A 27,698-nucleotide genomic window follows, 5' to 3' on the forward strand; every position below is an offset into this window, starting at 1 on the left:
GACCGACAACGCTCGATGCCAGTACCGGCGCTGGAGGGTAATTTTGTACCGCTGTTCATCCCTGGCGTTCTCTACCACCCTGAGTGGCAGCCAGAGGAGGGTGAGGAGGACTGGTAGGGGTCTTTTGACCCTCTAGCAGACCAGCTTGAAGAGCTGGACTGGCGAGAAGAGTTGGGTGATGCCAGTGGTCTGGATACCTTCTCAGACCTTGGTATAATTTCCCGGCCTTCCGTGGCTACGGAGGAGGGAGCTTCCTACGCCATAGTGTTGTGTAGGGCGGCTGAGGGCTTGGGCCTTGAACTTCCTGTGGTGGCTGTCAGGACCAACCTCCTGACTGACGTGTTGAAGCTGGCAGCAGCCTCTTCGGAGCCCCTGCTGCCTTTTAATCAGGCCCTCACTAACCTGCTTCTGGGCACTTGGTCCAAGCCCAGCACATGGGCTCCTGTGGACAGGATGATTGCCAGCTGACCCACTTTTCCTCTCCCAACACCCTACCCCTGAGAGCTTGGTGATCCAAGCCTCTTCCTCTAAGTGCACATTCCCTACTGCTCCCCCAGATAGGGAACCCAAGAAGCTGGACCATCTTGGGAAGAAGATGTTTTCTTCCGCCAGCTTTGGACTGCGGTCGGTGACCACCGCATGTTTATTGGACCGTTACACGGTTATACGGTTGCGCAAGTGCTGCCACAGTGCCTGGAGGAGGCACGGGCCGTGCTCACCCGCACCGTTGCTGAAGGTCGAGACGCACCAAAAATTCACCATCCGGTGTGGGCTGGATACAGCTGACTTGCTGGGTAGAGCAGTTTCTTCGTCGGTAGCCCTGAGGCGCTACGCCTGTCTGAGAACGTCTGGCTTCTCTGGGGATGTCCAATCTACACCTTTGGACATGCCCTTTGATGGCCGCCACCTGTTTGGTGACAAGGCGGACAATGCGCTCGAGTTCTTAAAGGACTCTAGGGCCACAGCTAGATCCTTGGGCTGATGTTTCAGCCTCTATCCCTGATTTCGGTGAGAATGACTGAGGCTGCTGGGCCTCATGGCCTATTGCATCCTGCTAGTGGATCATGCCAGGTGGCATATGCGGGCTCTGCAGTGGGACCTGAAGTTCCAGTGGGTGCAGCATCAGGGGAATCTTTCTGATGTTATCTAGATCTCGGAAGGGACTGCACGTCAGTTGCAGTGGTGGCTCACGAACCAGGATTGGGTCAACGGCAGATCCGTCTCCCACCTCCAACCAGAGTTCACAGTGGTGACAGATTCATCACTCCTGGTATGGGACGGCCACATGGGAGAGGTGGAGGTCAGAGGCCTCTGATCTCCGGCGGAGTCCAGGCTCCACATCAATCTTCTGGAGCTCCGGGCTGAAGGCATTTCTTCCTCCTGTCAAAGGAAGAGTAGTGCAGGTGTTCACGGATAATACCATTGCCATGTGGTGTTGCAACAAACAGGGCAGGGTGGGGTTGTGGATCCTTTGTCAAGAGGCTTTTCACCTTTGGACATGGCTGGAACATCGGGGTATGTCCCTGGTGGTTCAACACCGGGCAGGTTCTTTGAGCGCCAGGGCGGAAGAGCTCAGCTGCCGGTGCATGATGGATCACAAATGGCGGCTTCAGTCAGAGATGGTGCAAGGTCTCTTTCAACAGTAGGGAGAGCCTGGGTTTGATCTGTCCGGCACCGAAGAGAACTTGCACTGTCACGAGTTCTACTCGCTCGGCGACGCTTTGCGTTGCAAGTGGAGCTGCTGCTTCCTGTATGCCTTTCCGCCTGTACCACTTCTGCCCAGAATGCTGAAGAAGATCAAAGTCAACTGGGCCCAAGTCATTCTTATGGCCCCGGACTGAGCACGACGAGTCTGGTACCACGAGCTCTTGAGCATGGCCATCGATCCACCGATCAGACAGCCTCTTAGTGAGGAACTTCTGTCACAGCAGCAGGGGACGGTCCTCCATCTGACCCTGTCCAGCCTCCACCCTCCTTGCGTGGAGATTGAGTGGCGACAGTTGACAGCTTTTGACCTTCCTCCCAAAGTCTGTAATGTCATCATCGCAGCCAGGTGTCCCTCTACTAAAACGGTATGCGCCTATAGATGGAACAAATTTGTGGCATGGTGCACAGCAAAGGCTGTGGATCCCCTTTCTGCCCCTGTTTCTGAGGTTCTCCTCTTCGTTCTTTCCTTGGCCCAGCAGGGCTCTGCTCTGGGCTATCTTTCGGCCTTTCTTTGCCTTCCTGATCAGCCTTCTCTTTTCAAGTACCCGATTGTTACCAGATTTCTGAAGGCAATTACTCCTCTCTTTCCTCCTTCTCCTGTTGTAATGCCCCAGTGGTACTTGAATTGTGTCCTCACTTATCTTATGTGTGCTCCCTTTGAGGCACTACATAATTGTGTTCTTTGCCTCCTTACTTGGAAGACTGCTTTCTTGCTGGCCATCACCTTTGCTCTCCGGGTGAGTGAACTTCAGGCCTTATCTTCCAAACCTCCCTTTCTGGATGTTCATCTGGACAAAGTAGTTCTTCGCACTAGGCCCTCTTTTCGGACCAAAGTGGTTATCTCCCTCCACATAGGTCAGACCATCACATTCCCCACCTTCTTCCCACCTCCGCTGCCTTCCAAAGAGGTGAGACTCCACAGTCTGGCCCGAAAACGTGCGCTGTCCTTCTGCCTTTACCACACTAAAGATTTTCGGGTGGACTATCAACTCTTCATGAGTTATATGGGTGCCAAGAAGGGTCAGGGAGTGCACAAGTATACCATCTCTCGATGGGTTGTCCTATGCATCAAGATCTGTTATTCTTTGACTAAAAAGGTACCTCCAGTAGGACTGCGCCCACTCTAATAGAGCTATGGCAGCCACTTTGGGGCGTGGACTACCGTTGAATGACATCTGTCAGGCAGCCGTGTGGGCATCTGGACAGCCAAGTCCAGAGAGACTGCTTTTTCGGCTGTTATGTTCTCCAGGACTTCCTGGTGTGAACTTGGTTCGCCTATCCACCTCCGGGGTTGGTATTGCAGGGGTATCTATTCTAAGGTAAGGAATCTATAACTAATTGTCTCTCTCAGATGAACAAATCTGATAGAGACATCTATCTGCAGATTCCTTAACTTAGAATATCCCCAGGCGTCAGACTGGATCCGGAATTTTTTTGCAGCTGCACCTCTGTGTGACGGGGGACGGCGCCGCATGGCTCCGCCCTGACGTCCACAGACATGACGTCAGCGAAGCCATATAAGTCCTTCCCAGCGCTGTGACGTCAGTTTCCTTCTTTTCTGCATCCCGACTCGGATCCAGGAGTAAGCAGTGCCTTCTGGACGCTTTCGGGCGTCGGGGAACAGTGTGTGATGCCTTCGGGCTTTAAGGCATGTGAGACGTGCGCCCGGCAGATGTCGGCGATCGATCCGCACGCGATCTGCATGTGGTGCTTAGGAGCGCACCACGACTCAGAGTAGTGCAACGCCTGCCAGCAAATGAGGCCAAAGTCCCTGTGGGAGCACTGGATGAAACTATTGGCCGCCTGGATGTCCCGCTCGGCACCCCCACACCACTCTCCATCTCAGGCTGGGGCTTCTGTTCGAGTCCGGTCACTGAGTCGTTCTCGCGGACGTCATTCGCCTCACGCAGGTAAGCGGAAGCACAAGTCACAGAGGTCATCGGCCTCACTTCAACGTGACAGCGGGGCTCACGGCTCCCTGTCCTTGCCGGCTGCTGACCCCCCAGGAGTCGACCCCCTTATTCCCACCCTTTCCGGGTGATGGGGCGACTCCGGCCCAGATGGAAGCCTATTTTAGGGCTCTGCACTCTATTTTTGGGTCACCTCCTCTCCCTGGTGCGCCTTCGGGCCCCACAGTGGAGGTAGGGACTCGGGTCGGATCTTCCCTGGCGGGTTTGCCCACGGCGCCGGCCGAGTCCCTCGACTCCGGTTCCGGAGTCAGTGGGACGTCGGAACACGGCCCAGAGGGGCATCCCAGTTGAGCTCATCTGCCATCTCCGCATAGCTCTTTGCGGCTTCCTGTGCAAACTTCGGTGGTGTCTGCACCGAGGGTATTGACTCCTTGTCGACATCCTCTTCCTCTCCACAGGGTTCTGTGGAGGGGCAGTCGACGCCAGTCCGAGACCGGACCGAGTCGCCTCTGCTTATTGTCTACGCCGACTAGACGTCGGGGGCGGTGCCGGTCTCTATTGTTCCTCTGTTTGAGGGGGATGCGGACCTGGAACACCTAGGGGTGTCTCCTTGCCCTTTGGCCAGTGGCCCCCTGCTCATCTACTTGCTGTGTCTCTTCTTTCTGTTGGAAGACTTAGCCTTCAACCATCTCCTACAGATGATCTGATATCGCCACCTAGAATGGCTACAGAGGCTAGTGCTGCCTTTGTGAGGGCTGTTCACGAGGCTGCAACTCTTCTACACTTGGTGCCCCCCTCGGTCTCTTTGTCTTCAGATCCATTATTGGATATCCTCCACCAAGGTGATGTGGAGGGGGAGCATTTTACTGCCTTTTGATGGGTCGTTATTTGACACTCTTCTTGGCACGTGTGCTCTGCCCTCCTCAGGCGACCCTGTGGAGCGGGCCATTGCACATCGCCATCGCCTGCCTCCGGGTGACCCGGTCTGCTTGTCCCTTCATCCTAGGGCTCATGGCCGGGTGATCCAGGTGGCTTTCGCCACGCATCCTTCTCTTCTCCTGTTACTGCCTCCCACTAGGGAGTCTCGCTGGTTGGAGACCTGTGGCTGCCATATTTTTGCGTCCACTAGTTTGGGCATCCGTGCTTTAAACACAACTTGCGTGTTTGCACGAGCTACCTTTGTCCTTTGGGACTCGGTTGAAGGTCTTCTTCACTCTCCTCTGGAAGGTCCTCGTACTGACCTGGCTTGTCTAATTTATCATGGCCGAGAAATGGCACAATTTACCATTAGGTGGGCCATTGACTCTACCGACTATGTGGGTCAGGGAATGGCCAGGTCCGTTGCTCTGCGCCTCCATGCCTGGCTGCGCGATGGTAGTTTTCCTGAAAAAATTCGGTAGAGTCGACGGGATTTGCCGTTTGATGGCGTATCCTTTTTTGACAGTCACGCGGACTCAGCAGTCGACCGCATCCTGTCGAGCCTGCTATAAATTTCAGTTATTTTAAATCCTTTTCCTGTCTCTTACTTCCATGTGCAGTGCTATGCTGGGCCCTTGGTTCATGCTGTAATACCCAGGTCGTCTGGACGGCTCATCGCCGTTTTTGCATCCCTTTATTGCAGCGGATCGGCTGCTTCTGTTCTGTTGATCCTCTGTCTGAGCCCCTGCTGCTCAAGAGGTGCCCCTTGCTGGGGTTGGCGCTTACCCTATGTGGGGTATTAGTTGGTTACTGTGTAGCTACCTCCCTTACATTTAAGGCTTGGTAGGCTCCTGTGGAGTCTTTTTCGGTGGGCGTTGCCCTATCAATGTAACTGTGATCTTTTTCTCTTTCATGTGGTCCATCGGTTGGCACCACTCTCTGGCCTATCCGTTGGAGTCTGTGGTTCGTCCATGGCATTCGTTTGCAAGTGTGGGTGCTCCCTTTCTCTGGGGTTGTACCTTGTCTTCATTTCTGCGTGGTTCTGCCGCTGTGGATGTCCTACCTGTGGATGGCCTTGGTCGGTGCCCTATTGCTGTACCAAGGCTCACAGTGCTGACCCGGCGCACTTCTCCTATGTTGTGTGTGTGTCCGGGGGTTGCTCCCTACTGTCTTCATTGTTGCAGAAGGCTGACACTTTCCTTACGCTTCTGCGCTGCCTGGATCTCCCCATGGTGGGTAGTGCTTTTTGTACTGTGTTCTTGCATGGTGGCATCTTAGCCACTTGCACCGCTCATGTACATTGCCTTGTGCCTTGCTTTCCTGAGTACTTCCCTGGCACGGGTTTTTTCCTCTTCCCCTGCTGCCATCCGAGCAGGAGTTTCTGCATTCTTCTACTTCAGCATGCTGCTGCATTGCTCTGTAGAGGTGCTCTCCTACGGACGTTCACTGTCTTTTGTGGTCTTGTATACAATTCTTGTTACTCTATGTGCATTTCCTATTGGTTCCTTCCAGTTTGCCTCGCGGGGGACCGTGGCCTCTCCCTGCCGAGTGGCTGGTGTCACTTATAGATCTGGACTTTATCAGTCCAGTTCTGTTACAAGACAGCTGTTGCTACCTATGGTGCACTCTTGTTTCTTTTATGCCACTCATCCTTTATGGCTGAGTTTTCTCCTGATGCTTGTTCTGTCTGTCGTTTACACACACCCAGGGGTCATGTACACTAGGTCCTTGCTGTGGTGTCCTTGGCCTTGCCATAGTCTTCTCGTAGATGCAGTCATTCATTCTGTGTGTGTTCGCTTCATGGATCGCTTTCACAGGTTGCGTACCTGGTGTGGCATCTCTCGTCTCTGGATTCTTCTCCCGGCACTCCTGGTGCCTTTCCTTTTGGTGGGCATGGTTCTGGCTGTACACACGGTCTACCTGTGTACTTCTGTCTATCGCATGGCCTTTGTAGTCATGGTTTTATGTTTTTAATGTCCGACCTTTCCAATGTCTCTTTGGAAGGGGGCGATTGCGCACTCTCAAGTCTAGTGTCTCTCGTGACATTTGCTCTTCCTGGCCATGGTCAGCATCCTAACGCTGCTGTTCCCGGTGTCCTCGTTGGTGCGCTTCAACAGTGCTCCTCCCACTGTTCTGCATATTCCAATTGTATGCTTGGACTTGGTCATACCGTCTTGTCCTCTCTCTGGGACCTTCTCTTTTGCACACCCGTCAGATCCTGCGGATCCCTCGGTTCCTTTGATCGCTTCCTTTTCTTTCCTGACGTTTTGGACTTTCTTGTCCCGCGCTGCCCTTCGGGTTCTGTGCTCCCTTTCTCCACTGGGTGCACTGACGGGCTTTCATGCCGTCCCTCGACGGCTTGTGTTCCTTTGCCTCCCACTGTTTGTCGCTCCTTGTAGAGCTCTTGGTCTGGGATTGGCCGCTGTGGCATTGCTGCCCCCACTGTGTTTCTTCAACTTGTTGACGGCTGGGTTCCTTTGGAACTTGATGGGGTTCAGTCGCAGACTCTCCTCCTGTGGGGTATGGCTTTGATATCTGTTCTAAGCTAAGGAATCTGCGGCTAGATGTCTTGTATCAGATGTACGAGTTACTTACCTTCGGTAACAATGTATCTGGTAGAGACACAGTCTAGCCGCAGATTCCTTAACGCCCGCCTGTCCTCCCCGCTCTGCGAGAACCTTTTCAGGTTGAATTTTAGGCTTTTGCCTCCCTTTGGATGGCTTTGTCTTTCTGCGGGGTGACCTCTTTCATCTTTTCTCCTCAGGAGTTTCTTTTTCTCTGTTCTGCTCCTCCTATTCTAGTGCTGGGGCAGAGGGTTCGTGTCTCCTCCTACATTCCTGCACCCTGGTTCTTCCAGTGTGAAGCCTTCTAATGTTTTTATTCCTTCCCTCCCAACCTACTTCGTTGTTTTACGGTCTCTTGTCTTTGACTCTGCTACTGTCAATTGGCTTGGGGTCTCTTGACTGGGCCTCAGTCCGGTAGTTCTCTTAAAGAGATTATGGCATGCATAGTGTTGCCAACCTTTGGTGGATCGTTTTTAATTATACGGTTCATGTTCTGTTGCCTGTCACAGTCTGATCTTACGATTGCAGGCTTTCTGTCGTCTGCCTTGGTATTCTTTTCAAATATCGTTTTCCTCAGGGGAGGGCATTGCCTTCGCTTTGCGGTGCTTCTTCTCAGACCTCTGACTCGGCTCTTTCTCTTCAATTGCTTTCAGTGTACAGTGCTTGTTACTGTACCTTATGGTGATGTTCCTCACCATCCCATTCTTTTTAATTCACTGATTTTCATAATTTTTCACACACTGTTCCCATGCTCTCACCGTTTTTGGTGGTGGCTCCGCGTCGTGGCGCGGTAAAGCTTCTCAGAAGAAAACTGACAGCGCGCCGGGAGGTACTTATATGGCTTCGCTTACATCATGCTTGCGGACGACGTCAGGGCGAAGCCATGCTGCGCCGTCCCCCAGCGCGCTGAGATGCGGCTGCAAAAAAGTTCCGGATCTAGTCTGATGCCTGGGGACATTCTAAGTTAAGGAATCTGTGTCTAGACTGTGTCTCTACCAAATACATCGTTACAGAAGGTAAGTAACACGTACATTACTTACCTTTGGTAGCGATGTATCTGTAAGAGACATACATTAGTTATAGATTCCTAACTGCCCGACTGTAGGAAACTGGCTCTATATATACTACACCAAAATGAGGTATTGTGTATAGAGTCCAGGTGACCCGAGAGGTAGGCGGAGGTTAAAGTTAGATAGAACCTTACTCTCTGTTTGTGGTAGAGTGGTCGAGCAGTAAGGCAGAGGACAGTTTTAAGCACTTGATGTACACAGTCAGACAGCAAATAAATTCACACACTCAAGAACTGAACTCTAGGCCAGTTGTTTTTGTATAAAAATATATACTGTTGGTTTATTTTAGAACCAAGCAAGCCTGGCACAGGTAAGCATTAAATACTTTTCAGTAATAAGTTGCTGAATATAGAACAGTTTGAAAATGCAATAGAAATTGTACTTTGATTTACATGGGATGCAGTAGTTTGCAACTCTTCGCAAATGCAGTACATTGAAATGAATAGGCTTTTTCAGTAAATTACAGGTAAGTTACTTGTTACGTTACTTTTCTAACTCCGTGCTGGATACCTAGATTCAGCACTGGGACATTTCCTGCAACCAGGTAAGTAAATACGTTTTGGTTATTTGTGCGATTTTTAGAGAATATTTTGAGATTTCAAAACTCCAAATTCTTTGGAAGAAAATTGTCAATGTTATCCTATGGAGGAAAAACAGGTTATCAGTTCACATGTAAGTTATCGACTGTGGGAGTTAAAGTTCTGGGGTTAGGCTCAGGGGTCCCCCATGGTCAGGGATGCACTGTTGTTGCACCCTCAGCGGCACTAGAGCGGCCGGGTGCAGAGTGTTGAGGCCCAATATTATCCAATGTGTGGTGTGGGGCCTCCGGTTGGTGGCTGCTGCAAGCCACTGGGCTGTGGGAGCACAGCTCCTGGGGTTTAGGTCGGGGCAAATGGGGAAACAAAGTAGCACAAAAGGTGCACCCTCAGCGGCACTGGGGCGGCCGGGTGCAGGGTGCTGTTTCGATGTCTGGCGCCCTGTTGTTTTGTATGGAGAACTTCCGGTTTGCAAAAGCACTGCAGCAGGGAGACTAAGGACTTCTGGGTGCGACCCCCACTTGGAGAGGTAAGTTGGGAAGTTAAGTGTTGGTTAGGCACGGTCGGTTTGGGCACACAAGGCCGTGGGGGTCTGCTGCAGGGGTGCCTTTTGGGGTCGGATCTTCTTACCAGCTCCTGGTCGCGGTTAGGGGGGGCCTTCTGGATTTAGACTGCAGGCATCTGCTGGAGGCTTGAGGCAGGTCAGGGTCGCCGGATCTCTGGTCAGGAATGCGGGGGTGATCTCCTCGTGGTGTTTTTCCACTCGAGCCGGGCCCGGGTTCTGCGGGTGCAGAGTGTGCTGGAATCGAGGTCTCTGGCTGCTGCCAGAGGTTGCAGTTGAACAAATCCAGTGTTCACAGGAGAAGCTGTCTTTGGAAGTGAAGGCAGGCAGGTCCTCCTGGGTTTTTGAGATCGCTGGCTGCAGGACACACCAGGATTTCGCAGGAGCAGGTTCGAGGGGAGACAGGCCGGTAGCTCTGGGGCCAAGTCAGTGGGCGTCTTCCTCTTGTTAGCTGGCTGCACGGCTGTTCAGTCCTTCTTCTTTTCTTCTTGTTGGCAGGCTGGATCTGAGGAAGCAAGGTTCAGGGTGCCCCCTAAATACTAGATTTAGGGGCGTTACAGGTAGGTAAAGGGCAGGGACCAATGGGTCCCTTCCCTGGGGTGGGTACACCCCCTATTGTGCCACCCTCCAGTGGGAGGGGGATAGGAGCCTGTCCCTGGTTGGTTGGGTCCCCCTTTCCTCAAAATGGAAGGGACTCAGAGTTGTGCTTCACCTCGCCTCCTCCACCTGAGGGGTGGAGTTGGCAGAGGTGGGCACACCTCTTTCATTCACTTGTTTTTCCCGCCGACTCTCCTGCCCAAAGTGGGGGGTAGAATCAGTGGGGACCAGTTGCTGAAAGCAGCATCTGATACACATCTAGCTGCAGATTCCTTAACTTATAATATTCCTGGGCGTCAGACTGGATCCGGAAAAAACTTTGCAGCAGCACCTATGCGCGCCGGGGGACGGCGCCACAAGACCTCGCCCTGACGTCTTCCACGTACGTGACGTCAGCGAGGTCATATAAGTCCCTCCTGGCACTGTTTTCAGGCCTTGTCGACGCTTCGCGTCGGAACAGTGTGCGATGCCTTCGGGCTTTAAAACTTGTAATTCCTGTTCACGACAGTTGTCCGCAACGGACCCGCATCTTAATTGTATGTGGTGTCTGGGCAAGCACCATGACTCCACCGACTGTGAGGCGTGCCAACACCTGAAGCCCAAGTCTGCGCAAGCGCCGTATGAAGCTTCTCTCGTCGCGGTTGTCCAGGTCAGAGTCGTCTTGGCCCCCGGCTTCTTCAACGGCAGGTCCCTCCCGCCGTCGTTCGACCTCTGTGGTCCGGGGCCGCCGTTCGCCACTTGGTAAGTCGAGGCGCTTGTCGCCAAGGTCTTCTACCTCCTTCTTCTTCTGCTGTCAGGGGCTCTGGTTCCCAGAACATTCTGGGCGTGCATTCACAGCAGACTCCCTACACGCCCTTTCCGGGTGTGGGGGCAACTCAGGCCCAAATGGAGACATATGCCGCAGCTTTGCAGGCCTCCCTTGGGCCCCCTCCCGTCCCTGGGCCGTCCTAGGGGACTCCGCTTCTTGTGGGCTCTCCGGACTCGCCGGTGGGTTCGCCCCTGGCGCCAATTGAGCCTCACCCCTCCAGGGACATCGGAGATGTGGTACGGTTAGGGCGCGGCCCAGTTGGGTCTCCCTCTACGACCCACAGCGCCTCTGCCGTGCTGCATAGCCCCGCTGGGCTCCCTGCAGCACTGCAGGTGGTTGCCCGTGCTCATAGCCCTGCTCTGAGCACACCCCAGGCTCCCGGTCAGGCAGACGTCTGTCTGGAGCCGGGGTCGGCGCCGTACCGTCGCTGGAGGCTCACCTCCTTGGCTCCGCCTCCATAGCTTTCTCCGGTGTCGGAGCCTGTTTGTGTGCCCTGGGCTCCCGGGCAGGCAGTCGCCTGTCTGGAGCCGGGGTCGGCGCCGTACCAGCGTCAGAGGCTCAGCTCCACCGCCGCTCCTTTCCCCGCAGTTGGAGCCTAGCATGGATAAGGTGGAGTCGACGCCGGGTCGGCGCCGAAAGCCTGCCTCCCCGGCTCTGATGTCTGCTCCTTCCTCAGAAGGGGAGCTTATCATAGTCTCGGCGCCGGATGATGCCGAGTCGATGCAGCCGAGTCGGCGTCTAATGACACAGGGTTGGCGCCGGAGCGCGTCATTTCGGCACCGTGTTGGCGCAGAATTATGGACACTTCTCCAGAGGCCTCGGGAGGGAGTTCGGTGCCGTCTTCTCGCCCACCATCACCGGACGTACTACTGCCTGTGCCCACCTTGGAATTTGTTGAGCTTCCTCTGGAGCTTCCAGATCCGGCAGGCTCCTCGCCTCCCCAGGAGCAACGTCAGGATCCTCATTCTTCCATGGGACTCCCTTCTGTGGAACATTGGTCAAACCCTCACTGTCTGGGGAGGGTCAGTTTACAACCCTCCCCCACTGATGAGTGGTCTCCTGCTCGGAGGGCTACCGAGGCCGGTGCGGCTTTTTTTGAGGGTGGTCTCATTGGCCACCCGCATTTTGAGCATGAAACCCCCTTCTGCCCCCTAGACTGCCCCCTTGCTTGAGGTCCTTCATCGGGGCTCTGGGACTGTGGAGCCGCTTCTACCCTTTGAGGCTTCCGTTTATGATACCCTTTTAGGTACCTTCGTCTGGCCTGCTTCAGGTGACCCGGAGGCTCGTTCAGTTTTGCACCGCCACCGTCCAGCTCCACATGATCCTGTTTGTCTTTTTGTACACCCTGATGTGCAAGGGTTTGTGTTGCAGACTGCTTTCCCCTCCTTCTCTCCTCTAATGCTTCCTCCCTCTTGGGAGTCCCGATGGCTAGAGTCTTGGGGCAGGAACGTCCTTGCCTCCACTAGTGCGGCACTAAGATCCTTGAATACAATGTGTGTTTTAGCTCGGGCTACTTCTGCCCCGTGGGACTCTGCAGAGTCTTTGCTTTCAGCCACCTCTGAAGGTGCTCGGGTCGATCTTTTCCCTGGTGCTGGCTTCTTACGCCATGGTCATCCTGCCTGTTGCCTGTTCCACCTCCTTGGGAGGTTTCTTGCTCTCCTCTTCAAAAACAACTGTACTAGTTATGCTCCGGTATGTATATGTGCCGGTTGCTTTGGTATTCTTCTTCCTACGTCTCCACCTCTTTTTGGGGCTGTGATGTGTGGGGTAGCTTTTCTGAGCTGTTGCAAGTTGCCCATAGGTTCCTCCTTGCTTCCGCTTACTGGGGGGATTTCCCAATTTGACAAAGGCTCCCTTTTTGGTGTTCCACACTGTAAGTGTCTTTTCTGGAGTGTTTGGTCTCGGATTCTGAGGCTCTTTCCAATTGTTAACGCTACGACTGCGGGACAGCTCTTCTGATGGCAGTGGTCCTTGACTACTGCCTGTAAGTCTATATTGTAGGTTTTTTCTCGCTTTGGCTTCATACTGCCCAGTCGGGCACTCTTAAGCTTCTGGTGTAAATCACTTTAAGGTCTCTGTGGCCGTTTGCCTGCTGCGTGTTTCTACCTGCTTCGGCGGGCTTAACATTGATGCTACCGCCGGCTATTCCAATCGCATTGCTCAGGTTCTAGCTCTTGCCTTTAGACTCTTGGCATCGGCTCCTTCAGCCTTCCTTCTATAGGCTAGTCTGTTAGGCTCTGGTTGCATCTCTTCTGGTTCTTTTTTAACTTGAATCGGTGTCCGGATCGTGAGCCATTAAGCGAAGAGTAGTCCTTCTTTCTTTCTCTCTCTTTGCTCTGGTATGTGGCTCAGGCCGTTCTACCTGCTGCTTTTTAATACTGGTATGGTGTCACACCATTCTGGCATTTTTAGGATATCTGCCATCACGTTATTTCTGCTCTTCCGAGCTGCTTGGGTTGCTGTCGGGCTGTTCCGCCACAGCTTTTCCCATTGTCCGTCACTGCTGCCGGCTAAAATGATTGACACCTTTTTGTTGTTCTGTCGCAGGACCCACCTTCCCTTTGGGGTATGGCTGTGGTATCTATTCTAAGTTAAGGAATCTGCGGCTAGATGTCTCTATCAGATGTACAAGTTACTTACCTTCGGTAACGATGTATCTGGTAGAGACGTTGTCTAGCCGCAGATTCCTTAACACCCACCCAGCCTCCCCGTTCTGTGAGTGCCTTGCCAAGTGGGGTTCTCCACTGGCCCCCCTGTTACAGTTGGCATTGTTGGGTTTTTTTTTCTCTCATGGGTGCTCACATTGTTGCGCCCCTTTGAGATTTGCCATAATGCCACTGACTCCCTCTAAGGGGTTCTGTCAAATAATAATGTTGCCTCCTTCTCAACGATTTCTTAACTGTAAAATGAGGCCTTATCGATTTTTCCTTCACCAGGAGATTACTCTTCATTTTCTTCTTCTCCTGCTGTCTTTCCGCCTTCTCTGTTGGCATTTGGGTTCTGGGGTCCTCTACGGTAGTCTTATTTGGGGCTCTACTCGCCTCTGTTTCAGACCTCTGTTACTACAGGGGCAGTGCCAGACTTTTCATTCCTGCGGTGGACTGTTGTTCTCTCTGTGCTCCGTTCTTGCTGTACGGCACAGTTCTGCATGGTACTGGCAGTCTATTTTTGTCTGTTATTCTGCATGGTACTAACAGTCTATTTCTGTCTGTTGGGATGTTCTTCCCATCTAACACTAGGGAAGAGTCTTCGCTTAGCTTGCTAGGTTCTTTCTCACAGCTTGTCCATCTATATGTAGGTGGTGTCTAATTATGTCTTTTACAATGGTGTCTGCACCATCCTCCTTATTTATTCATGGATTTTCATCCATCACACACGGTTTCCATACTTTTATTGGTGGCTCTGCATTGTATCGCGGAAAAGTTTCTGCGAAGAAAACTGATGTCAGCGCGCCGGTAGGGACTTATATGACCTCGCTGACGTCACGTACGTGGACGACATCAGGGCGGGGGTCATGTGCGCCATCCCCCGGCGTGCAGAGGTGCTGCTGCAAAGTTTTTTTCGGATCCAGTCTGATGCCTGGGGATTTATAAGTTAAGGAATCTGCAGCTAGACAACGCCTCTACCAGATACATCGTTACCGAAGGTAAGTAACTCGTACAAATGGTCTGGGGAGGCTCACAAAAGCGGCATGCCTTTGAAGCTTCCCCTTCGTGATCCCTGCCCATCCTGGGGGAGGAAGCTTGGCACCTCGTCCCAGGATGTGCATTGTTTCAGGCCCCCGAGAGCGGCAGGCTCTCGACCCAGGGGTCCAGAAACATGTCTTTTGGTGGAAGCCTAAGCAGCCACTCAGTCAGTTCTCTAGAAATTGGTCGAGTTTCAGGGGGCATCTCCAAGATGCCCTCTGTTGTGTATTTTACATTAAATCCCACACTGGCATCAGTTTGGGTTTAATGTGGTGACAAGTTTGATACCAAACTTCCCAGTTTTCATTGGAGCCATTATGGTGTTGTGGAGTTCGTAATGACAAACTCCCAGCACCATATACTCTTAATGGCAGCACTGCACTTACAATGCCCAAGAATGGACTTGGGCACTGTAGGGGTACAGGGCTCATGCACCTGTACCCTCACCACTAGCATAGTGCACCCTTCTAGAGGGGTGCCTGATCTATGCCAGGGCATTGGTTTTGTGGGCATGGCACATGTGTGCCAGGTCGACTCTTCACTTTGTTCTTCACCAAGGCATGCAGCCTGCAAAGGCTGTGTGTGTCAGGGTAAAGGACCTCTAAGGGTTGCACAATAAGTTCTGCAGCCCTTAGAGGCCTTCTCTGGTCACAGTGCCCTGGGTACCTGTGGTACCATTTACCAGGGGCTGAAATGTGGCCAAAGATGCCAATTGGGTTTTATGCTTCAATGCAATTTTAGGGAAGGAACATAGGCCCTGGGTACCTGATTAGCAGGAGCCCAGGGCACACTCAGTCAAAGAACATCAGCAATTCAGCAAAATGTCGGGGCATACCATGCAAGAAAGAGGGCACTTTCTCACGCCCACCCATCCTCCCTGTCCTGCGAACTTACTTCTATGGATAGGGACTCCCTTCCTGGGCCCTGATTTTGTGCACCAGTGGTCAGTGTCTTGCATGGCTCTGCACTTCTGGCGTGGAAAGTCGTGTCAGAACTGACGTCAGCGTGCAGGGGCGGCGTCTAAGTAGACGACCACAACGCCAACGACGGACGTGAAGCCGACCGACGCCACCTACCGACACGCAGGGGTACTACAAAGAAAACATTTCTCTGGATTCAGTCAGATGCCTGGGAGTAATTCTAAGGTAAGGAATCTATAACTAATGTATGTCTCTTACAGATGCATCATTACCGAAGGCAAGTAACTTGTTCGTTGATGCTCATGCGCACTATCGCCAAAAGGAGGAGTCACTTTACCTCGTGACTGGGAAAGACTTTTTCGAACAAAACAGCTTGCAAACATCTAGACCCAACAGTAGATGGCAGGAGTAAGCAAAGCATTTGATTCTACAACTCTACATGCCAAGAACAGATGCTTACTGGGTAGGTAGCCATAATCCGTATGGAAAGAGGGCACCAAATGTGCCCTTCAAAGCAGTCCGGAGATGCTCGGAAGACCCCCACCTTAGCCCAGAGACTCAGTTCTTGGGGAGAGGTGGTATCATCTCTCCTCTCCTAGAAAACCTTTGTTCTGCGTTCCCCTGCCCGAGGTAGGGTCAGCAGCAGAAGTGCAGAACAGTGTCTGGCGTCTGCGCGGCAGTGGCTTGCATGCAGACCCTGCAAGGCTACACAGGTAGATATGAAGATGGTCCTCTAAGGAGCCCTACAGAACGTGGTATCTGGTAACTAACTCTGTAATCGATGTAGTTGCATGATTCCAACATGTTTGATACCAAACATGACTATGTTTGGAGATGCCATTATGTAGTTGGACAGCTCGTGTTCACCGGTGTCCACTACATACCTTTAAATAGCTTCCCTGCACTTACAAACCCCGGGAAATGGAGTATGAGGTTTGCAGGTGTGCCACTGCTAATTCAGGGGCACCCTCACACTTAGGACCATGCACCTTGCCCTTGGTCTGAAGGACCTACCTACCTTAGGGGTGACTTCTAGGGTCCAAGTGCAGTGACCGGGATATAAGGTAAACCTACTACATGCGTTGAAAGCTTCATGCACCATTTCACACATGCTACAATGTAGGCCTGTATACAAAGTTTGCATGTGCTCGCATGCTGCTGCCCATTAGAGAACCCTGGTGTACCAGTGCCCTGGGTACCTTAGTACCACCTACTAGGGACTTGTAGGGCTATACCAGTATACCAATTGGGGAGTGTACAAAGTACTTACCAACTTAAATTTAGAGGAGAGCGCACCAACACTGGGGGTCCTGGTTAACAGTATCCCAGTGAACTACAGTCTAAACACACTGACACACGGCAAAACGTGGGGCCAACCATGTCTGAAAGATCCTACTTTCCTACAACCAGGAAATCGGATTTGTCTACCTGGGAACATAAGATGGACAGAGAAGAGCAGGCACCATGAGAACTGAGGACTTACCCTGAACTTGGCGCCAAACCATGCCTTGTTGCTGGAATTTAACCTCAACAATTGCACTGATCCTGCTCGTCCAAAAGCTGTGCATCCTCCTATGCCTTGGGAGGACTGTCAAGCGCTTCGCCAACCACAGAAATTCTCACTTTGGATCGGAGGAGTCATCCCCCTGTATCTGCAGTCACCGACCACACTTGCCTGTTTCTTCGTTTTACTGTCAATCTGACTCACCAAGGAAGCATCTCGCCAGGAGGAGGTCACTGTGGTTCCCAGAGGTCAGCCCCATCTTTCCAGCAAGTTTCGAGACGCTAGACCATTCAGGAGCTTACCTGCACCAATAGCCTGGATATCGGAGCATTTGCCTCAACCAAGGCTTGTGATGTGTCCAGCACGAACTCCACCTCAGCCAAAAGTTGAGGGACTTCAGGACGACGAGGCCTACACCAAGAGTGGCTGTGCTGTCTTGTTTTCTTTCCCTGTCCAGGTTCACCCAAGAACCGTGAGAGCCTCCAACGCAAACGGCCAGCAGGCCAAACACCTCAGCTCAGAGTCCCACAGCCCGGGGTCACGTAATAATGATTGTGTCTCCTTGCTCCAGAGACCCTCAAGAGCAGAGCCCCCCTTTAAGTTCTGTCGTACTTGTCCCCACTTGCAGCCTTTCTTTTTTCGCAGGTACTCTTCCATTGACTTTAACGTGTAGCACTCGAGGCTACCAACGCAACCAACACCTCTTCACCCGGACACACCAAGGCAGCTAATGGTCTCTTGGAACTTGGCCATAAGCACCTCAAATCCTTAAAGGCACCTTCAAGAAACGTTCGTAAGCATATGTATGCAATGTAGGTTTCTCCCACAGGATAAAAATACTGCATTCGAGTATCGTACCTCAAAACTGTTATCCTACTATTTTCTATTTCCACAAAAATCTATATCTCCGGAAGTACTTACCGGATTCCAATGATCTTGTGTCTCATAAAATATAAACAAAATTTATTCTTTTCTAAATTGATCCTGGATTCCTTTTTGAGTATGTGTCTCAATTATTAACTCTGTGTACAGCAAATGCTCAACACTTCCCTTTGAAAAGCCTCAACTGCTCAACCACACTACTACTAATGGAGTACTTGGTATTATTAAATTAAGCCCCTGTAAACCAATCGGGGTCATCTGGACTTTTTGCATGGTGTATCCCTACATTGTTACACTACATAAAAATCCAACTTCCTACAGGGCCGAAGTGCATAAAAGAACCATATCTATCTGTATTAAAATCCTCTGTGCTCTAACTAAAAAGCAGCCACCTGAAGAATTGACTGCTCATTCCACTCAAACCAGGTCCACTACTGCTGCATTAATCTGTGCTTGTGTTTATGAAGCACTATTGCCTTGAAATTCATGTATAACCTATCTCCGTGCACATGAGTGGCGCTTATATGCTGCTCTCATGTGGCACAGTTTGTCACTTCCAGGGTATAACTATGTCTGTGTAGAGCTGTCCGACGTCATCTATCGGCAGGCATGAGTACTGGTTTTTAATTTCTAGATTCAGTGTGATACATTTGAGTAATCTTTATAAGATTAGGAATTTGCAGTTGGAGTATCCCCCAGAAAACGTTAATGAATGTAAGTAACTTGTTCTTCAGTACTGTTGCACTCACTTGTGACTTCCTTCAAATAGTCACAAGGGTTGAACTAAAGCCCGTTATTTCTCACTGGATAATATTTATTTTCATGAGAAGTAATGTAATTATGGTGGATGTGATAGCATGTCCCTTGCTGTCAGGTTGGGGTTTAAAAGAAGTGCAACAGTGGTGCAGAATTGGATTTGTGAACCATTTAATTGCTCAGTTGCCATTGGAAAGGTTTGTATTATTTTGTTGTGCTAGTTTGTATAGCTGTACTTGCATTTCTCTCAACAAAATGTTCTACATGCAACACAATATTCCATACAGTTCGATATGCCCTGCACTCATGACCACAAATATCTAAGCAAATCACACCTCTTACTACACAGGCAGGAAAACATTAGAGAGAGCACTACATGCAGATCCAACACAGTACAGATGGCGAAATTGAAAAATATGGCATTTCAGTGCGGTTTGTGTAAGTTCCATTTATGTGTATGGAAACCTGTTTTAAAAAATAATTTTGTGATATGGGTATTCAGGTTTGAGCACCATCATGCCCTAATCACAAGGATTCAATTACAGGATGGAGTCTGGTTTGTTTGTTTCATTCGGATTAACAGTAGTATGGATTTACTTAATATTTGTGTTTGCTTGTAAGTGTAATTGTTAGTGCTGTTTGGTATTTGTAGCTGCACATTTCAGGCTTGTGGTGTTAGAAGTGTTATATGTACTACCCCATGTGAGGTATTCACAATTTGTTAGTTGACTGATGTGGCAGATGCATAAGGTGTGCTTTCAAGGCTTTTGTGTCAAAACATTGAGTTTAAAGACATTTTCTTGAATGTTATTGTGTGATAATATCTTACCTTTGTGGAACCTTTTTTTCTACTGCATCATTATATAATTTGGATGTTCAATTTGTGACCGATCTTTTATTGTGCTTTTGACTGCTCATCTTATTAAATTTGTTTTTTAGGTTTTCTTAACAAAATTAGAGGTTTTTATTTGAACCTAGGAAAGTTTGAAGAAAAGTACTTAAAATTATGTTTTGCTATTTTTTTGTCTCCCAATATTTTAAAGCAAATTTATGGTTACGATGACCTTCAGATGCTCCAGTCCAGGTTGCCTATGGTAAGGACTTTATTTGGATTTATTTTAACAGTAGTTGAGGTAATCTGTCTGCATCAGTAATAAACCAGTGTCTCCTCTGTGTCACGGGCAGTACTGGTGATTTGGCTGGTTTCTACCCCCGATTCAGCCAAAACATGTGCAAACACTGAAAAATGACACACTGTTGTCCCCATTTATGGTGGTAGAACTTCATTTCATATCTGCTTTCTTGATGCTCATTAGTTTCCCCTAGGTGTCTACTCTTGGATGATTTTGGTTAATGGACTAGTTTGAACTCACTGTTCCATTATGCATGTGAAAACAATTGCTTTTTATGTTTGTGCCCAGGATTTGGAGAAGTGGCCTGTTGTATTTCACGTATTTCTATTTTTCAAAGTACGTAATAGACTGCGATTGTTCCTACATCAAAGGCTCATAAGATAGTTTACTAAATTGATTTAAAAATGTTTACAGTGCATGTCACTTATAACAGTTCATCAAATAGAGGTAAAATAAAATCTATACAAAACATCAGGCTTATATTTTAATAGAAATGTCCCTGATATTAGAGAGATCAGCAATCAAATATTAGTCACAGCTGTGTCAGATAGAAAGAGAAAAAACAGGTTACTAAAACTATTCAAAATAAATGCAATTGATGTTCTATATTCTAAAAAGTCAGTTTAATGTACCTTAGGATATAGAAGATCAACGTTGGTATATGTTAAATTTATTTAAAAAAATAATCACTCATCCCTTATCTGTTTTATTGATGTTTGTAAAATTCATTGACAGCTACCTCTGTAGTCAGTCAGCCCCTCTCAATAAATATCAATGGAACCTTATCCTTGAATAATAAACAATAGGGCAGATAAATAACATGTGCTTGATTGTCTCCAAATTCATATTACAAAACTGACAATGGTAATACTCCACACATCTTCAAATTGAAATACAGATGTGTACAAGAAGTAAAATCGAATAAAGTGATTTTAACAGCAGCTTTTAAGTTACTGGCTAGTTGATTTGTCATGAATGGTTAATACATTTGTCCTATTTGTGATGTTAGTACTTAGTGAAAGCTTGTAGCTCTAAAATAAAATTTAAGGGCTTGCTCCGTGAGGCATCAATTTCAGCTTTTCCTGGTATCACAATAATCAGCAGCACGTTTAAAATACAAAGCAAACGATTTTCAATTATTGCCTACCGCCCCACTCCCCCCTTTCCCCACCCCTTGTCCCAAAACATTTGAATTAAATCGTCATTTTCAAATAGCCTTCTTTCGTGGAGCCTTCATGTAATATAAACCAGCCAGGATGGAGATAAAAATAAAATATAATTCTAGTCTGATTAGAGTGTGTAGAGTTGATGCCCTCAAAAGTAGAACCGTTTAAGATGGAACCGTTTAAGAGGACCAGATTTACTTTATAGTTAGAAGCAGAGAAAGCTGTGTTTGAGGCATATGAGCTGTGCATGGGCATCGACTCCATCCCCAGATAGTTTTTTTCCGCCATCTGGTTCGGATGTGTATTGCTGCACTCCGTTTCAGTATCGTTTTCGAACCCCTTCGACACGCAATCCTCTACCCTCGACGGAATTGTCTTTTGATTGTGGTTTCCCATTCGATGCATATCATGTACACTGCGAAAACCTTCGATCTGGAACTTTGAGTCGGGCCTACCTGTGCCGACCCGGCCAGCAGTCGATGGAACGGACTCCGTTCAAGCTATGTCCCGGGTGTCATGCTAAATCTCCACGAACCGACTTGCACGAGGTCTGCAACCTGTGCTTATCCCCGGAACACGAAGAAAAATCTTGCTAAGCTTGTCGATCATTCCGATTGAAAAAGACCATCCGTGATTTTCGGGCTCGACACCACGAGATGCAACGCGGCAGCGGCTCCGTACCGGATATCTTCGGCGAAGACCTAGAATACCACTGTCCTGCTGAAGAACTGCTCTCCGTGTCCGAAGCTGACTCCAACATGGAGGAAGACCTGAACGTCACTCCGGGTCAACATACCGTGAGTACAGATCCCCATGTGCCCACTCGAACAAAAGATAAGGCTCCGGTGTCACCCTCGGGCTCCGGTCGACACAGAGAAAGTTTCAGATGCCCCGCCCTCCAGCCCGGCTATGAAACATAAACACAAGCCTTCCGAGCTCGGGCTCGAGCCGGTCCCATTCCGGCGCCAGGCCAACGCCTTCGGCACTGAAACGTAAGGAGAAACAAGTGCGACTTCCTATGCCATTGGCACCAAAGACACCTTCAGCACCGAAAACCTTGGAGCCAAAACCCTCCAAAACAAAGGATTCAGAACAGAAATCGTCCAAACCTAAAGCATCGGAGCCGAAACGCTCCACACCGAAAAGCTCTGAGCCAACACCCTCCGCGCCGAAAAGTTCGGAGCTGAAACTTGCCACTCCGAAAACTCCAGAGCCTAAACAGTCTAAAACTAAGTATTCGGATTCGAAACACTCGGCACCCAAAGACACTGAGCTCAAATCTTCTATGCCGAAATCCACTCCTAAAGGGAAAGATACTTCCATCCGAAGACACACCACTCGATCCAAAACGGAAAAGACTTAGTATTGATCCGGAAACTGAACAGCTTCATGCTACTCTTCTTCAAAAACGGAAGTTACACCTCTCAGAAGATGCCCTTATACCTCTGAAGAAAAAAGAGCTATGGAAAATAACCCTTCTCCCCTTTACATACCTCCCTCTCCTCCTCCTATTCCCAATTTGCAGATTACACAATCAAATTCACCACAACCTCCAAATTCACCTGACCCACAGGATGATGATTTTTGGGATGGGGATGAGGAAGGCGATCATGATATCCCACTAGATCCGGACATACCAGATGGCGCTGATCCCTGGGAAGATTATAATAAGGATCCAGATCAACCTAATGACCCTGACCTGTATCCCTTCAGACCCTCCCCACCGGATGACAACATTGGCTTTGCACAACTTATCAACAGGGCTGCCCAATATCAAGGGGTGGAGCTGCATACAGACCCTCTAGAAGAGGATTTCCTTGTAGAAACATTCACACACAAAGGTCTACTTACACTTTGTCCATCTAAAGGGCATGTTAAAACATACAGACGAGGTCTTCAAAGACCCGGTTAGAGCCAGGATACTGACACCTAGAGTGGATAAAAAATATAAGCAAGCTCCTACAGACCTACATACATAAAAGGCCAGTTGCCTTTAGACTCTCTTGTTGTATCTAACGCCCGCAAGACAGCTAACTCTCAATCTACAGGCGACGCCCCTCCTCCTGATAAGGAGTCTAAACTTATTGGCGCCTCTGGCAAGAGATTAGCTTCACAGGCTGCTAATTATTGGCGTATTGCCAATGCTCAGGGTCTGTTGGCACGCTACGACAGGGCCCACTACGATGAGTTGGAAAAACTCATGCAACATTTACCAGAGGAGTAAAAAACTAAAGCTACCGACTTCATTCAGGAAGGGAAGCTCATCACCAACACTTCCATAAAATGCACCCTAGATGCAGCGGACACAGCTTCTTCTGCTATCAACACTAGCATACTGTTGCGGAGACACGCTTGGCTTCGAATCTCTGGCTTCAAGCAGGAGGTACCATCCTCCATACTTAATCAGCCATTTGATAAATAGCATCTTTTCGGGCCAACAGTTACTTCATTTGAAAAGATGAAGAAAGACAACAAAACTGCAAAATCCATGGGAGCCCTACAATTGCCTTCTAGCAGGGGTTCCTTTCATCGCTTCTTTTACAGGGTTGGCTCAAAAAACACCGTCGTCAGAAAATCCCTCCTCCTCTTAAAAAAGGGAACAACCAATCTAACTCCTCCAGAGGATATTTTCGAGGAGGTTACAGAGGAAATAATAACAAGGGAAGAGGCAGAGGTAACTCCACCCGAACTTCCTCTGCCAGTGAAAAGTGACTTCCCTCCATTACCCCCCATCATTCCACTCCTGTCGGGTGACGTCTCTCACAGTTTCTACCTGTCTGGAATTCAATCACCTCAGACAAGTGGGTAATACAAATTATCCAACCATTGTTGCCTGGAACTTACCAGCACTCCACCAACAATCATTCCAAAGGAGCGTGCGATGTCACCAGAACATCTCACCCTGTTAAAACAAGAGGTCCTCTCTCTGTTAGACAAACATGCAATAGAACCAGTCCCATTATGTCATCAAGGGACGGGAGTGTACTCCCTATACTTTTTGATTCCAAAAAAGGATGGCTCCCTCAGGCCCATACTGGACCTCAGACAGCTAAACCTCTACATTCAATCAGACCACTTCCACATGGTCACCCTTCAACAGGTGCTCCCATTGCTTCAGCAAGGGGACTTTCTTTCCACTCTAGATTTAAAGGGCGCCTACTTCCATATTTCCATTCACCCAGCTCACAGGAAATATCTCCGGTTCGGACAACATTACCAATTCAAAGTCCTCCCATTCGGGGGAACTACAGCACCAAGAGTCTTCACCAACTGTCTAGCAGTGGTAGCAGCTCATTTGAGAAGACAACACACGTCTTCCCTTACTTGGACGACTGGCTAATAATAGCCAAGTCGCAACACAGCTGCATACACCACACTCACAAAACAGTTCAGCTGCTTCACGACTTGGGATTCACTGTCAACCTCGCCAAGTCTCATCTTCAACCCACCAACACACAAGCGTACTTAGGAGCCACAATAGACACTTGCAAAGCTCTAGCGTACCCCAACCCAGTCAGAATACGCAACATGCAAACCCGAATATCACAATTTCAACCGCTTCACTCACTACCAGCTCGAGTGTTTATGCAGTTGATCGTAATGATGGCGTCTTGCCTTCTAATCGTTCCTTACACAAGACTCTAAATGTGTCCTCTACAGGTATGCTTAGCACATCAGTGGAACTAGGCTCAAGGTCAGTTAACCAATCTGGTGTTGGTGGACGGCCGCACTCATCGCTCTCTGCAGTGGTGGAATACACACAACCTTTCCAAAGGGCGGCAATTCATTGACCTGGTTCCACAGATAGTGCTCACAGCAGACGCATCGCCCACTGGTTGGGGAGCTCATCTTCAAAAACATACCATTCAGGGCATGTGGACTCTACAACAAAAACAACTCCACATAAACCATCTTGAGCTGAAAGCAATAGTTCTAGCATTGAAAGCTTTTCAGATACATCTAGTAGGCAAAGCTGTCCTAGTTCGTACAGACATGACAGCAATGTACTACATACAAAAACGGGCGAGACACTCTCTACAGCTTTCACACCTAGCCCAAAGCATATGGAGATGGGCCATACCTCAAAAAATATATCTCCTTGCCGAACATCTCCCATGAGTAAACAATCATATTGCAGATCTGCTCAGTCGTCAGACAACAGCTCCACGAATGGGAACTACACCCTCAACTTCTTCTCCCATTTTTCCAAATGTGGGGCTACCCAGAGATAGATCTGTTCGACACACACCTCAACGCAAAATGCCCAAACTTCGCGTCCATGTACCCACACCCATTGTCCAAAGGCAATGTGCTATGGATCAATTGGTCTGGCATATTTGCTTACGTTTTTCCACCTCTCCCGCTAATTCCATTAGTGGTTCGGAAGCTCAAACAACATTCCCTTACAACACGGGTACTCATAGTACGGCCCGCGGGCCGTCAGCGGCCCGGCAAGCCTTCCTTGGCGGCCCGCGGACCTTGCAGACATAGTGCCTGTGCTTGTCAGCGAACACCGCCGGTTACAGCAGCGCGGAGCTGTGAGGCCGGGCGATTCTTTTAAAGGCCATTTACTTGTTAATGAGGTTTGTTGTATTTCACCTCTTCTTAGTGCCCCTGCATCTCCCCTCTGATTGAGTGGAGATGCAGGGGCGCTAAGAAGAGGTGAAATACAACAAAGTCTCATTAACAAGTGAATGGTCTTTAAAAGACCTGTGAAGTACTTGGGTGAGGCGGCCGTGTGCGTTCCCTGGAAGCCGTCTCAGCGCGGGGTGAGGTGACAGAGGACAGCAGGGTGAGGTGATGGAGGGCAGCAGGGAGTGAGAGCAGGGGGTGAGGTGACAGCGGGAGGAAGAGGGAGGGAGAGAGAGGGAGAGGAGGAAGACAGGGAAGACAGAGAGAGGAGGAAGACAGGGAGAGGGAGGAAGACAGGGAGAGGGGGGAAGACAGGGAGAGAGAGAGGGAGACAGAGGGAGGGGGAGGGGGAGGGAGGGAGACGGAGGGAGACGGAGGGAGAACGGAGGAGGGAGGGAGACAGAGTGAGGGAGACAGAGGGAAAGAGAGAGCAATAGAGAGAGGGAAGGAGACAGAGAGAGGGAAGGAGAGAGGGAGGGAGAGAGAGAGGGAGGGAGGGGGACAGAAAGAAAGGGAGACAAACAGTGAGTGAGACAGAGGGAGGGAGAGAGAGGGAGGGAGACTGAGAGGAAGGGAGAGAGAGAGACAGAGAGAGGGAGGGAGAGAGAGAGAGGCAGGGAGACAGAGGGAGGACAAAGGGAGGGAGGCGGACAGAGGGAGGGAGGGAGACAGAGGGAGGTAGACGGAGACAGAGGGAGGGATAGGGAGGGAGACAGAGGGAGAGAGAGAGAGGGAGGGGACAGAGTGAAAGGGAGACAAACAGTGAGTGAGACAGAGGGAGCGAGAGGGAGACAAACAGTGAGTGAGACAAAGGGAGCGAGAGGGAGACAAACAGGGAGGGAGACAGAGAGAAAGGGAGACAAACAGAGTGATGGACGGAGAGATAGATAGATAGAGAGGGCGGGAGACAGAGTGAGAGATAGATAGATAGAGAGATAGATAGATAGATAGATAGATAGATAGAGAGGGCGGGAGACAGAGTGAGAGATAGATAGATAGATAGATAGGGCGGGAGACAGAGTGAGAGATAGATAGATAGATAGAGAGGGCGGGAGACAGAGTGAGGGATAGATAGATAGATAGAGAGGGCGGGAGACAGAGTGAGAGATAGATAGATAGAGAGGGCGGGAGACAGAGTGAGGGATAGATAGATAGAGAGGGCGGGAGACAGAGTGAGGGATAGATAGATAGAGAGGGCGGGAGACAGAGTGAGAGATAGATAGATAGATAGATAGAGAGATAGAGAGATAGAGAGATAGAGAGATAGAGAGATAGAGAGATAGAGAGATAGAGAGATAGAGAGATAGAGAGATAGATAGATAGATAGATAGATAGATAGATAGATAGAGAGATAGAGAGGGCGGGAGACAGAGTGAGGGATAGATAGAGAGGGCGGGAGACAGAGTGAGGGATAGATAGATAGAGGGGGCGGGAGACAGAGTGAGGGATAGATAGAGAGGGCGGGAGACAGAGTGAGGGATAGATAGATAGATAGATAGATAGATAGATAGATAGATAGATAGATAGATAGATAGATAGATATGTGTGCATACCGGGTCTGGTGGCTCAGTGGATGAAGGCGTCCGCTGCAGTGGCCTGTGTTCAACCCCATGGTCATAGTTTTTTTTTTTTGCTCTAGCCCCACCCTGTCCCCCACCGGTGCAGCCCTCAGCCAGAAACCACACTGTAAATTTGGCCCCTGAGAGAAAGTTTGTGAGTACCCATGCCTTACAATGATCCTAGTTGCTCCGACATGGGCTCGACAACCATGGTTCACAACCCTGTTGGAACTATCAGTAGTTCCTCATCAAAAACTACATCTCTCCCCCAAGCTTCTCAATCAGAACCATGGAGAGATATAGCATCCAGATCCCAGTCAACTCAACCTTGCAATCTGGCACCTGAAATCATAAAGTTTGGCTACCTTAATCTCCCGCCAGACTGCATGAACGTCATTAGAGCTTAGACGCCCTACCGCAAGAGCATGCTATGCAGCAAAATGGAAACTATTTGTAATTTATTGTAATAACAATCAAATCAATCCGCTTTATGCTTCAATTCAAAATATCATTTGCTATTGGTTACGCCTACAGCGGGCTAACTTAGCATATACTTCAATAAGACTGCATCTTGCCGCAATAGCGGCTTACCTACAAATCAGCCAACGCTTGTCCTTGTTTTGTGTACCCGCTATCAAAGTCTTTATGGAAGGACTCAAGAGAATCATTCCACCTAGACTTCAACCTTCTCCATTGTGGAATCTTAATATAGTCCTTACAATACTCATGGGCCCACCATTTGAGCCGCTGCACAAATGTAAACTACAATTCCTAACTTGGAAGGTAGC

General features: G+C 49.6%; 1 protein-coding gene across 6 annotated transcripts in view; it reads left to right on the forward strand.

The window, feature by feature from the left end:
- Positions 1-27,698, forward strand: part of UBAP2 (ubiquitin associated protein 2) — a 1,669,217-nt gene that overhangs the window by 1,307,706 nt on the left and 333,813 nt on the right. For all 6 annotated transcript variants that reach the window (XM_085628825.1, XM_085628795.1, XM_085628777.1 and 3 more), the window contains exon 21: positions 19,464-19,514. In XM_085628825.1, coding sequence (XP_085484951.1) covers positions 19,464-19,514 — 51 coding nt within the window. The remainder of the gene's footprint in view (positions 1-19,463; positions 19,515-27,698) is intronic.

The sequence above is a fragment of the Triturus cristatus genome, chromosome 2_1 (genome assembly GCF_964204655.1).
Source record: "Triturus cristatus chromosome 2_1, aTriCri1.1, whole genome shotgun sequence".
In the NCBI taxonomy this organism is placed as follows: Eukaryota; Metazoa; Chordata; class Amphibia; order Caudata; family Salamandridae; genus Triturus; species Triturus cristatus.